At 38.6% G+C, this 17,420-nt stretch overlaps 1 protein-coding gene across 1 annotated transcript; it reads left to right on the top strand.

Moving 5' to 3' along the window:
* Positions 1 to 446: 446 nt before the first annotated feature.
* Positions 447 to 16,939, top strand: LOC118825453 (cytochrome P450 7A1). The gene is made up of 6 exons (XM_036596044.1): positions 447 to 623; positions 4,336 to 4,576; positions 5,262 to 5,851; positions 7,863 to 7,993; positions 13,301 to 13,479; positions 14,798 to 16,939. The coding sequence occupies exons 1-6, from the start codon at positions 538 to 540 to the stop codon at positions 15,128 to 15,130; spliced, it is 1,560 nt and encodes a 519-aa protein (XP_036451937.1). The 5' UTR covers positions 447 to 537; the 3' UTR covers positions 15,131 to 16,939.
* Positions 16,940 to 17,420: the final 481 nt, after the last annotated feature.

Raw genomic sequence — 17,420 nt, 5'->3', positions numbered from 1 at the left:
ATTACTTGCTGAGTAAGTTTAGAAATGTTCAACTTAAATTAGTAAGATTCTAAATGCTCAGGCAGCTCAAGTTAACATTACTTATGGAGAAGCATAGATCTCTCAGTTAAGGACTCAAAGTCCAATACAGAGTTATTTAAGCTTGATATTCATGTTAAGTAACCTCACTCAGCTGATTTGAGAGATTAAAATTCATTGTTAAATGACTAAAATGTACAGTGTGTCAAATACCCAGTGAGGACAAGTAGGCAACACTGCTGGAGTTTTACACTTAAGCCATTTTAAAATGTACTCATTTTTTCATTACATAACAGTTTTCTGGAGTCTTTTTATAGCGTCAACCTCTAGGATAATCATACGTTCTTTGCCGTGGGTGTGCTGTTCATGAGCTATGAGCCAATCGTAGCGCAGGAGGGCGGGGCTTGTAGAACACTGAAGAAAAGAGGTATATTCGCGCTGACTGCTGGAAGTGTGGCGAGTGGAGGTCCAGAGTGGGACAGAGAGCGGAGTAAACGGAGGGCGTCTGTACTGGTAGTCATGGCTGCATGGCTGCTCGCTGCTGGCTTTCTGGCCGCTGGAGTTTCTTTCTTACTGCTGAGAGTCTGCGGAGCGCCGAGGAGATGGTGAGTTCAACACCCTGCAATTAGAAAAGGCTCAGACTGGCTCTGAATTTCACAGCAGTGCGAGAGTTTATAAGAACGCTTCAAAAAACTGAACCTTTCTGAAGAACTTTCTTTAAAAACCTAACGCTGTAAAAGTAGAAGTAGATCCAGCCTGTGCCTGCATTTCAGAGCAGAGATTTAATTTTAGAGTTAGCTGGAGAGAGTGGGATTCCCCGAGAGGATTTTACCTCCTGGTATGAAGCAATCTCTTCTAAAAAAAATAAATAAATAAAGAGCTTGTAACGGGAAATTGTTCCCTTGGTAGTTTGAGAACTCAGCTCAATTCTGAAAGCGCACTGTTAACTGGTTTGGCGAAACAAGAGGATAGATAGAAAGACAGGCGGATAGTTAGATAGACAGACAGACATATAATTAGATAGATAGATAGATAGATAGATAGATAGATAGATAGATAGATAGAAAGACAGGCAGAAAGACAGACAGATAGATAGAGAGATAGATAGATAGATAGATAGATAGATAGATAGACAGAAAGAAAGACAGACAGATAGGTAGATAGATAAAAAGACAAACAGAAAGACAGACAGACATACAGTCAGACAAACAGGTAGATAGATATAGAAAGACATGCAGAAAGAAAGACAGAAAAAAAGAAAGACTGGCAGAAAGACAGACAGACAGGCAGACATACATACAGTCAGACAGACAGGTAAATAGATGTACAGACAGGCAGATAGAACATACAGTCAGACAGACAGGTAGATAGATAGACAGGTAGATAGATCTATAGAAAGACATGCAGAAAGACAGACAGATAGTTAGATAGAGAGATAGATAGATAGATAGAGGGGTAGACAGATATACAGACAGATAGATAGTTAGTTAGACCAACAGACAGATGGATAGATAGACAGACTGATATTCATACGGACAGACAGACAGGTAGATAGATAGATTCTTTCCTTGGTGTATTTCAGCACAGCTAAAAGCAAAATAAAATACACATTCTTACCTTTAAGTTCAAAGAAACTGAATAAATCACACATTTTAAGTTTTTTTTTTTTTTTTTTTTTTTCGATACAGTTTTTAATCAGTGACTCAGAATGCATCAGGCTTTCTGCTGAATTTTCCCAAGCCTGTGTGGGAACATATTCCTGGATTTCACTCATTTCCAGCTGCCAAACACATCTGGATCTGATTCACTTTCGTGAGAAAATCTTAGATAGTGAAATCGTACGTCATGCCCAAAGGCCCAGGAATAAGAATGCTTATGCTGACATGTAGCAATACTCAGTAACATCTGCCTCCCACATATTCCCCTCTAGCTATATCCAAATGACTCAGTAAAGCTTCCTTCGTTGAGACACATTTAAGTCTGCCGTGTCATAAGGTGTGTCATTTACACTTACCATGACTTAACGAAAGTGATCTGACTTGTATTTTAAAACAGAAGCCAGGAGGGAATCCGTTTTGGTGATGCAGTAGATTCAGGCAATGCTAACGAGCATCTAGAAATCAAAGCCATATGACAACTTCCCGAGATTGCAATCTTTATAGTGTTTTTACTTAACAGACTTTTTAAAAGCTATTCAGCATGCACATTTGCATGCATTCACGTTTGCTTATCTAGTTTGTGTTTATGTCGATTCAGGCAGTGTGTTACAAACACCTACAGTACTGTGCAAAAATCAGAGACCACCCTTTGTTTAGGATTTCCAGTCAAAATGGTAATTATGTGAAAGAGTATTCATTTTCAGGAGTTTTTTTTTCAGTGGAGATTAGATATAAAATAATATACTTGCATAGGGAATGGGAAAGTCAACATAAAGTAAGTGGAAAAACAGGAGTGTCCAAAACTGGAGGTCAAAAAATGAACAGATTAACAGATATCAAGAAAATGGAGCTCCTAACAACTGTGCAAAACCTGCTAGACCACCAATACTGTCATCATCAGATAAACAGCACTTAAAGCTTTCTTTTCAAGAGAGAGGAAAAAAATCAAGCTCCACTCTTGCTTCAGATATGAAAAAATCCACATGTTTCTGTTTATCCTTCCACTGTGAGAACACAGCTCAACGCTATGAGACTGAAAAAAGAAAAAAAGAAGAAAATAAAAAAGTAAATTAATGTAAGAAGCTGCTGGTGTTCTCAGAACAATGGACTGACCACCAGTCCAGATCCCAACATCCTTAAACGTGTTTGGGATTATTTGGATCGTGAGAAACAGAAAATTTAACCAACTTTAAAGACTAAACTTTGGAGGTGTGAAAAAACATCCCTTAAGAATCCAAACCCTCCATAAATCAGGAGACTGGCCTTCTGTCTGAAGTGTCATCATGTTGCTCCGTGAGTCCGGAATGTGCTAGGAAACATTCATGGAACTGAGTCATAAAAGCAGGTACAGGTTGGTATAACAATAGCCAAGCTGTTTGCACGCAGCTATTGTAGACCAGGAACTAAAATCTGATCCAAGGTCTTTCATAAAAGCCTCAATTACTTTCCTGTTCTCATCTAAAATATTCATCTGTTATTGGCTCATCATGCAATTCTTGTACCTCTCTTTTAGCGATATGTTGGAATAAAATTAACACCTCATCCACAGATGTTAGTTACATAATCATTGTTTATGGTGCAACATGCTGATGAAAGGGATGGTACCCATAACCTAAAGGGGGTTTAAAATCCTTACTTATCAAGCTGTTCTGGACTAAGGGGTATATGTTGGTCTTTTATACGTACTCTCCTTGTGGCTAAATGTGTTACTGTCCATTGAGCAGAGTGCAATGCAATTTAGGTAGTTCATTTCTGTCATCAGAATCTGATTCTGACTCACTACCCTGACATCCATTTTTGGGCTACTTGGTGTTGATTTACAGGGGACTGCAGTCTGACTTGGCTTTAACTTTTCCTCCTGCAAAGTAGTCTGATGTTGTTGTTGTTGCATTTTTTTATATTCTGACTCTAACATGTCAGTTCTAGTTATTTCTAGCATGTTATTTCTTGCTCATAGCGTTTGCACTCAGACCCCCCCAAGTCACCTAGGGACATGTGCATCTTTCTATATTGCATATCCTAGGGCTTTCTCACGCTCTTCTAAGGACCATATTTTATCTGAATGATGGCAATTTCTTTTAATGGTAACCGGATGAGTCCATATGTTTACAAAACTAAAACTAAAACTAAAAAAACTAATGCTGTTCATCCAGTGTGACAATAAATCAAGAGGCTATATGCTGATTTCAGGTTTGTTTTAAATGGGCCACTCATCTACAGCATAGTAATGAAAGGTCCAATCCAGGTAATGGCACCAGATGAAGAATCCTTTACAAATCAGTATACTGGCCTTGTGTCTGGAGGAATCAGTCTTTATTTCTTGCACACAAGTACCCACATTCAGACCAGCCTGCATGTACAGGTCCACTCTATACATGACGAGTGACAGGTGTATGACAGATATGCCCATATAGGGACTGACAAAGAAATAGGTGGGACAGAATCTTCTGGGTACAAACACATACCACCTGCACAATAAACATAATAGGAAATAATAGCAATATAAATGGAAATTAAATAAATGAAGGGTCTCTTTTGCACCCTACTGTATCTTCATTCTTTATGATAAGTGAAACAAAACTGGAAATTGAAACAGAAGGAAGTTAATTTTATATTTTAAATACAAGCTGTGTGTATGTATGTATGTGTGTATCTGCAGGCAGCAGGGAGAACCTCGACTAGTGAAAGGATGGCTGCCGTTTTTTGGTGTTATGCTGGACTATGCCAAAAACCCACTGAGCTTCCTCCGAGCAACTCAGCAAAAGTATGGAGACATCTTTACATGTAGGATCGCGGGGAAGTACTTGACCTTCATCACAGACCCGTTTTCTTTCTCTGTGGTGATGCGTCAGGGCCGAAACCTCGACTTTCATGAATTTGCCATGGGCTTCTCTCATCGGGTAAGGACACAGGTTTGAAAACAGTGTGAATGAAAAGTTCTATGTGCCGCTCTCGAGAATGTTTATCTGCAAGTTAATGATCACCTTAAACAACCTCCTCTATCTTACTGCCTCAGCTTTGACCCGAATATGTGCCTCACCGATGGGATCAAGTCCAATATACACCTCTCTTTCTCTTTCTTGCTCTTTTTCCATCTCTCTTTCTCTCTCTCTCTCTCTCACTTCAGGGGTGCTGTATGAGCACAGGGTGAGCACAGGAAGTGCTTATTCACAATAGAAGGAAATACTTCTACTGATTTAAATGTTGCTTCTAGAGAGAGCAGGCGTGAGCAATGTGGCAAAAAGTCATCATGTTCGGAATCAGCAGACTTTTTTTTATAACATCGGAATCAGTAGACTTTTTACTCCAAACAAGCACTCGCCCATGTGTTTTGGAATTTTATGAGATAAATTACGTGAGTTCAGCAAGTGCACGTATGCTGTATTTGATTGTTGCTGCCACACCTAAACCAAAATGCTGCTGAGTTATGCACTCCTTGTGCTAAATAGCCTCTTCAGTGCAACTTTCAGTGTAGCACATTATTCGGTTCTTTGAATGAAACTGGAAAGTGGTTTTTTATTTATGATTTTCAAATGTCAGTTTGGCTTACTATCCTAACCCCATCACTGATCCCATATCTTGCAGGTATTTGGTCATGCTGATTTCACAACCCCAGTGTACAGTGAAAGCTATGCGAAGATCCACTCTATCTTCACGCAAACACTGCAAGGCCTGCCCCTTGAGCAGCTATCAGAGTCCATGCTAGATAATCTGCAGACAGTTTTAGGGCGGCGCCTGCCAAGCGAGAGGAGTTGGAAGGAGGAAGGGTTGCAGAGTTTCACCAGCCGAATCATGTTTGAGGCTGGGTACCTCACACTGTTTGGCAGGAAGAATGGAGTTCAGGCAGGCGGTGCAGGAGCTGTGGATACATGCATGAAGAAGGCAAAGCAAGATTTTTTTACTTTTGACCGGGCATTTCCTTTGATGGCAGCAGGCATGCCCATCACATTATGTGTACCTGCATTGCGGGCAAGGGAAGCGTTAGCGGAGAAACTGCTGCATGGTGAACTTCATCAAAGGATGTGCATTTCAGATCTGATTCAGCTTAGGATGAACGCATTTGATCGCATGCACTTGGATGAAATGGGGAAAGCACGCACACATGTATGCATGCTTTGGGCATCGCAGGCCAACACGCTGCCAACTGCCTTTTGGAGCCTCTACTATACTCTGAGGTGGCAAAGTTACATGCATTCATATATATTCAAAAGCCACAAAATGCAAGTCACAAATGTACTGTTTGCACATTTATACAATTTCCCCCTCAACCCAAATGTAGCCAGTCAGCCGAGACATGTTTGGTGTTTGAACTTTGCTTCTTTAGTTTTGCACTGGAGCTAAAGGCTAGCATAGCTAACAAGAAGCAGAAGCTAATAGTCACCAGGGCTTGGTTTCCCAAAAGCGTCTTAGCACAAAGATGATTCTTAAATGGTAGAACAAGCATCACACTGAACACTGTCTCCCATGTAAAATGATCTTAACGCTAAGATCCTTTTGAGAAACTAGGCACAGGTTAGCGTAGTGCCAACTGTTGGGCTGGCCTGAACAGCATTTTACAGGCTTTGAATACTCACTGGTATTTCTGAACAAGGACCCAGATAGTTGTTCTCAAAGTCACCCTTAAAAACAAAAATATTTGAAACATTCTTAGTCGTACGTCTGATAAAAATATCAATATTCCATTTCATACTGGACGCTAAACATGCATCTTGCGTCCATTAACACATCCCAACCTCACCACCTGTTGTGTTTTTGTAGGTGCCACGTTTGTTATTTTCACTTGCATGGATTTTCTGGAATAAAACATTTGATGTAGTATGTAAACATTGTTACATTTACTCCCCCATACTGTCCATATACAGAAACTTGGCTGCAAAAACAGCCCACTTTGAATTCATTGGTTTTGTCATGTCATGACAAATGAACACATTTATGCATATTCTTCTATTCAGCCTACATGAGTACATGCTGAGGTTATAGGGAGTGCTTCATGCCAGACTGCTCTTTAAGTGAGGCACAATACAGGGTAGCCAACCAGGAAAGAGTAAATTTATCATATGTCAGTCTTAAAGGCACGGTAACAAAAACAGTGTAAGTTTAAAGAGAGTTTGGAAAATGGTTCATGTCAAAGTGAATTATTAGTGTTTTTGGTACATACATCAATGCAAACATTAAAAGTGGACCCCAGGGAAAGAAAAATAAAAAACAAGAAAAATCTAGGATGTGGGCCCTTTCAAATGCTATGATTTTAGTGACTTAGTAGTTTCAGATTTCATGGCAAAAACCAGATCTGCTGTTTGTGCTGTCAAATAATAAACATGCTACAAAAGCTGTTAAATTAGAAAAGAAAAAAGAGCTGATGTTTTTGCCTGAAGTGCCTATGGGGCAGAGTTCAGACAGTGTGGACTAGACACGCGGTCGCTTGTGCCTCATTTACTCTACACTTACATGTGTCATATAGCCTACCAAATGGTTCTTGGATAAGATCACTAAACTTGCATATTTGAGATGATGAATTAAGCTTGTCGTGCGTCTGTGGTATATCAAATTCTTATCACAGATTTCACTGAGCATGTTTCTTATCATCTGATTATTTAAATCACTCGAAAATGTCATTTCTTCATGAGGCATCTTTACTTTTGTAGCTTGAGTGGTCATGTGAAAATGTGGTGTGGTTTATCCTGAGGCGAGGTGACTAGCATGAATTTATGAAGCATTCAACTTAACCGGCTATAATTTATCTGTTGTTACCATTTTTAATGCCCTGTCTTAAAGGCCTTTGATAATGGAATGTATTGTAGTTTATATGCTACAACTTTTGTGGATTTAAAAAAAAACAAAGCTGCTGAACACTAAATAGAGAAATAAATACCAGCTTAGCAAATGAATACTTAAGTTTTAGGTTATTCAGGTCAGCCCAACAAGCAGCATCCCTAAATGATCATGCACTCATCTTAAACCATGTAAGTTGACATTGTTTTTAAGGCAAGTGTGTGATGGTTTAGGCTTGCATGGTGCTAATTGGTGGGTATAGGCTTCCATTACTTGTTAGCTATGTTAGCCTCATAGCTCCAGTGCAAAATAACCTAACACGTCTTGGCTGTTTGACTACATTTAGGGTATTTTTTTTCAGTGACCTTTGCTTTAATGTTTATCATCTGTGCTTGCATGTCTTCTGACTGTCAGATGTCCAGAAGCTCTTGCTGCAGCTCGTACTGAAGTGGACAAGGTCTTGCAGGAGTTAGACCAGCCAATGAATGACCATGACATGCCAATCAGCCTCTCCAAACAGCAGCTGGACTCCATGACTGTGCTAGGTAGGTCCTATGATTGACAGATACTGGTAAATAGAAATATTCTGGATAAAAGTGTATACAAATATTTGATCACTATTAATATTATCAAAGCCAATGCATTAATAACTAGTTAATAACTAGTTAATGCAATAAATTATAAGTTTTAAATGCTGGTAATGCTTTTTCTTAGTTTGAACTTTATAACCAGCTGTCCAATTTGAAGCCTGTATATATATGACATCATTAACATGCAGGAGACATTGTGTGTGTTTGAAACAGATGTGGAAGCCTGAAGGGAAAGAGATATTGTGTTTGAGACAGATGTGCAGGCTCTGCATGTGCTGTACCCACTGAGATTAAGTTATCAGTGTTCAGGGCTGCCTCTAGCTTTTTGGTGGCCCCTTCATCTTGCTAGCTGATGTACTATAAAATTAGAGGCTAATTAATAACAATAACTAACACATGCTGTCTAAATTATATACATTTATAACTGGTTAGTTTGTGTGTTGCTGACGATCCAACTTGCTACGTTAGACAGATCCCAGATCTTTTACTTCTTGTTATCCAACTACAAGCCAAAACAAATAGCATAATGTTAACACCGCAAAAAAACATACCTTTATTTTTAAGATTTTACACCTCGTCTTCTTTTACTCTCCTTTCTTTTACATTTCTTGAGGCAAATCCGTTGCCTTTTTTCCCCTCATTCGAGCGTCTTAGAAAACATAATGGTACAGTAATAATGATAGATACCATAATGGTACCCAGAAGTTTTTGCTGCTTATGTCACTTATTAGGTAGAGCTAGAATTATGTTATCAGTCTATATTATCTGTTTGTTGAAATATATTTAAATGGCACAATTCAGATTATAAGCATAATGCAGCTCAGTGACATATTAAATTAATAAACAAGTTCATTTTATCTTACACCCGAATATCTGAATATCTAAAAATGCTTTAAACAAAACCATCCCCTCCGATTAACACTAAAATGAGAAATAAGTCACCCTACATAGCTCTCATGGGCATGCACAACTGAGGACTACAGGACTGCAAGTGAGCCAATTAAAATAGGACAATCTGTGATTGTAGCCCTCTCATTCAAATACAGCTTTTAAAAAGTTTTTAAAGTAGTATTGTCAGCATCTTCAGCTGACTAAGCTGGACAGTGTTCACGGGATGATAAATCAACCAACAGCTTACTAACAAAATGTACAAGTGTAAATCTGTTTCCAATCTTTTATTTGTGCAAAATAATTATGTATCTGCAAATCATTCAGCTTTTCCAATGTTATACAGCAAGGATCCCCAAAATATGACCTGTGGGTCCCCACCCTCTCGCCTAATCATTAACATATTTTTATAATATATATAGGTTATTAAAGGTATTTCCTTTTAAAATTCTACAACCCCAATTCCAAAAAAGTTGGGACGCTGTGTAAAATGTAAATAAATGTAAACGAAAACAGAATGCAATGATTTGCAAATCTCATAGACCCATATTTTATTCACAATAGAACACAGAACACATATCAGATGTTGAAAGTTTCATGAATGGCAGCAACGCATCTCAAAAAAGTTGGGACAGGGGCAACAAAAGGCTGGAAAAGTAAGTGGTACTAATAAAAACTGGAGGAGCAATTTGCAACTAACTCACATGACTGGGTATAAAAAGAGCATTTTAGAGAGGCAGAGTTCTGTGGACTCGAGGAGAGGGACCACTTAGCTTGTTATCAGCGCACAGTTCAAAAGCCTGCATCTCTGATGGTATGGAGTTGCATTACTGCCTATGGCGTGGGCAGCTTACACATCTGGAAAGGCACTATTAATGCTGAACAGTATACAGAGGTTTTAGAACAACATATGCTCCCATCCAGACAGCATCTCTTTCAGGGAAGGCCTTGCATATTTCAGCAAGACAATGCTAAACCACATACAACAGCATGGCTTTGCAGAAGAAGAGTCCAGGTGCTGAACTGGCCTGCCTGCAGTCCAGACCTTTCACCAATAGAAAACATTTGGCGCATCATTAAATGAAAAATCCGGCAAAGAAGACCCAGGACTGTTGAAGAGCTAGAATCATACATCAGACAAGAATGGGACAACATTCCTTTCCTAAAACTCCAGCAATTGGTCTCCTCACTTCCCAAACATTTACAGACTGTTGTTAAAAGAAGAGGGGATGCTACACAATGGTAGACACGGCCCTGTCCAAACTTTTTTGAAACGCGTTGCTGCCATCAAGTTCTAAACGAGTTAATGTTTTTGATGAAATGGTAAAATGTCTCACTTTCTGATCTCATTTGTGTTCTGTGTTCTATCATGAATAGAATATGGGTCTATGAGATTTGCAAATCATTGCATTCTGTTTTTGTTTACATTTATTTACATTTTACATAGTGTTTTTGGAATTAGGGTTGTATTTTTAAAGTATTTTAGTAACACAATATAGTGTGGTATTACATTTTTGAAGTCTACTTGGTTTAAAGGCTAAATCCTGCTGTTTGTAGTTTTGGTGTATGCGAACATGGTAGAACTGCTCAACTGTTCTGATTTCAAAAGCCAATGATGTTGATACTGAAACTGATATTGTCATTGTCGAAGAAAAGCAAATATCTTTACAGGAACTTTACTTTTACAGGTAACTTTGCCAGAGAGAGCAAAAACCTTCTTAAATTTGATGCAAGTCAATGTAAAGAAATTTGATTCTAAGCAATTTTGGAGTATTTCTATTGGTTCATTCATCATGAGTTTTTCATACACTGTAAATTACATCTGCTGTGCTTAAATGATTAGAAAAGTAAAAATGAAAAAATGGAGATACATGGTTTTTTTGAACAGCGGCAATGTATTTCTATCAATCTATGTTTTTTAATGTATGAAGAAAAAATATATTATGTTGTGGTATACATGGTGACCAGAGTCTTACACCATTTGAAAAAATGATTCTTTAATGAAACACCCATCAATTATTCTGCAATGATAAAATCAATTTTTTCAACTACAGTGTGTGTTTTAGGATTTTGTTTCAAAATGACAGAAACCCTGAATTATTATAACGCTTTTCATTGTTACGTTTTCTGAAGAACATCCAAAAATAGTTTACATTTGAAGGTAGCTCAGTTAACACCAGTTTGGTGTTTTTCTTTTACAAAATGTCAAAGAACAATAAAAAATTGTGATGTGGTAACTTTCAGATCGAACAATTTCAGTTTCAGTATTACAGCACTGCCTTAATGAAAACATTCAGCCTTAAGATTAGGGTGTCTGTGGAAAGTCTAGCCATAATGTTTAACATCAGATGGAGTCTTTTCGTCACTAAGAGGAAGTATAATATGAGTCATTAAAACCACAAGCAGGGATTTTCTAAAACATTGCAAGAAGTCATTTACCGGCACGTACACATATGAAGACTGTAAACACTGGATTCAAAATGTAAAGAAACTTTTCGCTTTCAGTGTGGTACTTTCTTTAGAGGTCATTTGATGTCCCATGGAACTTCTCTTCCACCTGATTATGTGGTTCGAATGGATTTCCTTGATTGCCACCGAATAAAGGAGCCCATGAACAAAGTGAGCATAGCCGGCTGCTGACACTGTGTAGGCAGGGATCCAAAGAGTGCTTGGCATCGTCTGGCATTCCTAGATAATGCTGGAAAAGAGCAAAGCGAAAGTGGCAAGGCACGAGGTTCAGGGCGCTGAAAATGAAGACGAGCAACTGAGATGATAAACCTTTGGTAAAACACTTGTATGGAACAACATAATGTCATATCAAAACCTCTGATTTTTTTTTTTTCATTCTTTCCACATAGCTGTGGCTTTTTGCATTGCATGAACACTTCAAGATCGGTCTAATAGAAATGCTCCAATAACTTCTTGTTCTAAATAAATAATAACAATTTTTTAAATCTTATATTAATGTATGACATGTTTAAAGTTACCATTTTAGGGATAGAAGATGATTTTGTTGAAATAGAGCAAGACACAAACAAACACGGGTAAAATTTAACATAGACATTTAGTTGGATGTGCTTTTAGTTATATTCTCATATCGCCACAGCAACATCTTATGTGAACTGTGATGGACAGATAGCAATTGGACAGATATTTGATATATGATAAGTAGATATATGAAAGTAACTTTTTATCACTAGTGGTTACTGAGTTGTGAGTAAAAGTCATGAAATTCACACTTTATTTTTTGAATCATTCTCTTAAAGCACATTTTAAAGCATATAAACAATTCGCAAGCGTTACAGCGAGACCTTATTCACACATACTGCTTCTGCGTGGGGTGAGCGTCAGGGCAGCGTGAGCGCTACAGCTTGAACGCACTGGCCTTTCATACAGTGAGACAGTTCTACAGACATTCATTTTTCCAGACAGATAAATGGTCACATCAGTCACTCTGCTCAATAAAAATATCATTTATGAAAGTACAGGTTATAGTTGTTTGTCCTCGACAGCATTCTGACTAGTGATTAGGCAAAATTTTCAAGTCTGGTAGATGAACCGGGAAATCTGTTTGCAACACGGAATGTTTAATTAGTATTTCATCATAAATTAAATTACATTTAAAAAGAGCGTTTTTAAGTTTGTATTGTTTTAAGTTTTGTGCAGCGTCTGGGACGCTCTGCCGCTTCGCACACGCAGCCTGTGTGAAAGTGCTGACCACGTAACATGAGCGCCGAAATGAAAAACTTGACTTTCTGCGGCGCTCACGCCACGCAGATGCTGTATGTGAGGGTGGGGCTGAAGCCTCCTACAGTAAACAATCAGAGAAATCCATATTCCCCAATATGAATTCAAAACAGTAGGTTTTTATGCACATATTCATTAAAAATGTGCTATAGATGTCATGTAAATAAAATATCTTTAGTGTTATTGTGCTGATATTTGCTCTTCTATTTTGTGCGAGAAGCAAATTTGACAGGTTCAGACAACATATGGCTAAATTGGATGAATTGTGATTTATATTGATTTACAAAATATTTTACTGACTTGAATTGTCCCTTAATCTGCCACAATGAACCCCGCATTTGGGGTTAGTTGTGACATTTGCTCTCCTGCCATTTTCAACTTTTTATAAACGATAAGTGCAGGAAACTGTTTTTATTTGTAGCAGAGATGTGGAGGTATACTGTATAAAAAAAAAAAAACTTGCTCAAATTATTTAACAGTATTAAGGAAACAACAAAACGTGTTACAGACTATTGGACTGAGCCGGAATTTAGAATGTGAACTGACTAAGTGTGTAGACTTTTGCACAGGAAAAATCACTCCCAAAGCGGATATAAATGTTACTATTGTTACGCATTTCTGTTGCAGAGAGTATAATCAAGGAAGCCCTTCGTCTGTCCAGTGCCTCTATTATGATACGTGTTGCCAATAATGACTTCACTCTCACACTGGACTCTGGGAAAACAGCAGCCATTAGAAAAGGAGACTACATTGCCCTCTACCCCCAGCTCATCCACCTGGACCCTGACATCTACCCCCAACCCATGGTAACTGTTTCAGGCCTTCACAATTAAACAGCGATTTCTCAACTGCAAAATGCTCATGCACATATCAGCAGAGTTCAGCGTCAGTCAACCCAGTGACTAATACCTGATTCAGTGTTGAGTCATCAAGTACTCCCTCCTCCCTCCTTAATATTTAGCTTCAAGGTCATCATTAATCTGTCAAATTCCAAAACAAAGAAAGGTGAACTCAAAAGAGAGGAAAGTTGTGGAAAGTTAGGGGAAGGCACCTGCTCTTCTGTTTTGAAGGTGCTGGTTTTTGCTCTCCACCCAAGCAGCGAGTGAATAACTCTTGGCCAGGATTCACAATCATGAATTCTTGATAGTTAAAAAATATTTTCTTGTCCTCCTGACAGGCTCAGATTCATCTTAGATTGTAAGAACTGACAAGCCTCAACAAGTGTAACTTCTAATGTGTTTCACAAGATATAACTGTTAATATAGATTAAGGCTTTTCCTGTTGGCTGTTTCCTCCACCATCACTTCTAGTTCTTGTTTGCTAATTGTTTTCTTTTTTAACTGTTGGTTTAATTAATTTTTTCCTCCATTTTTTGCACTAAGCAGATTAAACTGAATAACTGGTTGATGCAAATAACATTTAATTAAAAAAACTCAAGAGCACATGACTATACCCCTTTCTATGGAAAGTCTAGCCATAACATTTGACATCAGGTGGGGTCTTGTTTTTTTGAGTAAGAGGATGTAAAGAATGAGTTGTTAGAACCAGAGGCAGGTATTTTCTAAAACACTGCAGGTAGTATTTTAGCGGCATGCACACATATGTAGAATGTAAACGCTGGATTAAAAAGAACTTTTCGCTGTTGATGTGGTACTTCCCTTAGAAATCATGTTGTACCAAGAAACCTCTGTTCCACCTAGGTGTGTTTTGACCGGATATCCTCATTTGCCACACAGTAGAGGAGCCCATGAATATAGGGAGCATAGCCGGCTGTTGACACTGTGGGCAGGGATCCAGTGAGTGCTTGGCACCGGCTGGCATTCCTAGACAATACTAACTACAAGTTGTGATCTCTTTTCATTTTCATCATTGATGAGTGAGATTCGATCACCACATTTGAAAATGTGTTTTTCATTAAACTTCAGCTGTTACACAGTTTATCCATTTTGGTGGGATGAAACCCTTTGATTTTAAAATTACTTTTGATACAGTGTTATCTGAGATGCTGAGATACAGTTGTTCTGCATCATTGATATTTTATACGACATTGATATTTTAACGACACTGTGATGAGTGAAGATGGCAGTGATGATTCATTCCTTATTGTCTCTCTCCCAATTGTAGGAGTTCAGGTACAACCGCTTTTTGGATGAGTCAGGCGAAAGGCGGAGCCAGTTCTTCAAAAACGGGCGGCAGCTGAAGAACTACCTAATGCCATTTGGTTCTGGTGCCAGCAAGTGTCCAGGCCGTTTCTTCGCCTTGAATGAGATAAAGCAATTCCTCACAGTAGTACTCTGGTACTATGACTTACACCTGAGTGACCCCGACTCCAGATTGTTACCAGACACTACCCGCGCTGGCCTTGGTGTTCTACCACCTGAGCAAGACGTGCTAGTTAGATACAGAGCTAAAGCAGACAGGTACAGAGAGACATACACAGAAGAAAGAGCAAACTGAGAGGCAAAGCAAGGGCAATAATGTTGAGATTATGGCAGGATTCCATCCAGCTGTGAAAATTTAAGCAAATAACTGATATATATATATTACACAAAAATTGGACTTACAGTTGACCGGGGCAGATCTAGCAGGGCAGAAATTTCACAGACTGCCTTGTGGCAAAAGTGGTATCTTATGACAGTGCCATGTTCAAAGTCACTGAGCTCCTTAATGCAACTGGTTCTAGTGCCATTGTTTGTCTGTGGAGACAGTATGGTTATGTGCTTGAATCTATACACCTGGCTGAAACACCTGAACTCTGCAATTAGGAGGGGTGTCCACATACTTTAGGCCATATAGTGTAAGTTGGAATCCACACATTTTTGGTACCACTGTCCTTCGTGAGTGATCTGGCCTAAAATCAGTGCAGGTGCTATCTGAATATTTTGTTTCTGTATGTAGAATTGGACAGTGACTAAACTTTGTTGTATTTGGCTCTGTACATACAATTAAAAATGAACTCTATGAAGCTAAAGTGGAGAATGTCAGCTTCACTCTGTTGAGTGAATATGAGAATTTAGCATTTTTTTACACAGCCCAACCATTTCATAAGTAATGGGACAAATTTACTTAAGCAGTCATGTTTACTACTTTGCAACTGAATAACGCTGTCAGTCTGAGAGCCATACACTGTGTATCTTCACTTATGATGGTCTGCCAGGCCTGGATTGCAGCCATTTTCCTGCTTACCTTGAGGAGCTTTCTGCTGTCAGACGTGTCTTCAGTAAATGAAATGCAAGATAAATGAGGTTCAGGTCAGGTGACTGACTTAGCCAATCAATAACATTGCACTTTTTGTCCCTGAAAAAGTCTGCAGTTGCTTTAGCAGTATGTTTTCGGGTCGTTGCCCTGAAGGGCCCTCAACTGCGTTTTGAGGCATTTGGTTGGGGCTGAGCAGTTTTAATCAAAATACCTGCTTCCGCAGTTGGCAGCCAAGACAAGTGAGGCCGTGTCATTGGCAGTCACATGCACTGATTTGACACAGATGAAGAGGTATGCTACGGACCATGAGCAATTCCTTTTCTCTCCACACTTCCTCTTTCCATCACTTTGCTACATCTTGTTCTCATCTGCTTATTACAATTTGTCCCAGAACTCTACAAACTCGGCAGTGTGTTCTTGCTTCTTAACAATGTACCAAATAGGGCAGAAACTAATGAGGCAACAACACACAGTTAGACAAGAAACAACTAAATGCTTACAGTGCATGAAATGATAGGCCTACATGTAAAAGTTGTATGATTGCTATATGGTCCACCCAATAAAATGTAAAGCTAACAGGCTGACCTTTGAGTTTGATAATACGTGTTGTGTGTATGATATTTTGTGTATGATTATTTTACCTTTTTTAGAAAGATATGCTTGTGAACAAGTTGTTGTGATTCAAAATGCAATAATTTCATAGTAATAGCAATGTGTGTGCATGTTTGGAAGTCTGGAAATTTGCTGATGGTCTGAAAGGGTGATGTATGTTTTATGTACTGCATATTTGTGCATCTATTGATGTAATGCTTATTTAAGTAAAACACATTTCTTGAAGTAAAACACATTTCTCAAAAAATGTATATCTACTAACAGGTGTACAGCTCATACTTAAATCTTCTTAAATTCAGGGGTACAAAATTACTTTCTTTGTTTTGTTTTTCTTTGCTTTCGAACAGTTTTTCTGTTATTTGTATTATGTCAATTGGTGACTTTATAATTCAGTAGAACATTATAATTACTTGTCTTCATTGTCATGAAATAAAGAAATAAACAGTATCTCAGCAACGTGCTGTGGTAAAACTAGTTTTTTAGTGGAAGCTAAATAACCACAATAACCACACTACTATATTTGACCATGGGACTACACGTACTGGTCACTTAATTAAGTACGCTTATTTTGTATCCACCCTCTTTACCCATTTTATCAGCTCCATTTACCATATAGATGCACATTGTAGTTCTACAATTACAGAGTGTAGTCCGTCTGTTTCTCTGCATACTTTGTTAGCCTCCTTTCACCCTGTCCCACAATGGTAACGACCCCCACAGGACCACCACAGAGAAGGTATCATTTGGTGGTGGATCATTCTCAGCACTGCAGTGACACTGACTAAGTGGTGGTGTGTTAGTGTGTGTTGCTCTGGTACAAGTGGATCAGACACAGCAGTGATGCTGGGGTTTTTAAACACCGTGTCCACTCACTGTCCACTCTATTAGACTACCTACCCAGTCAGAGACTGTAGCTCATCTGTTGCTGCGCAGTTCA

The sequence above is a fragment of the Colossoma macropomum genome, unplaced genomic scaffold, assembly GCF_904425465.1.
Source record: "Colossoma macropomum unplaced genomic scaffold, Colossoma_macropomum, whole genome shotgun sequence".
Lineage (NCBI taxonomy): Eukaryota > Metazoa > Chordata > Actinopteri > Characiformes > Serrasalmidae > Colossoma > Colossoma macropomum.
The sequence above is the reverse complement of the archived record's forward strand: the minus strand, read 5'-3'. Positions and strand labels throughout refer to the sequence as shown.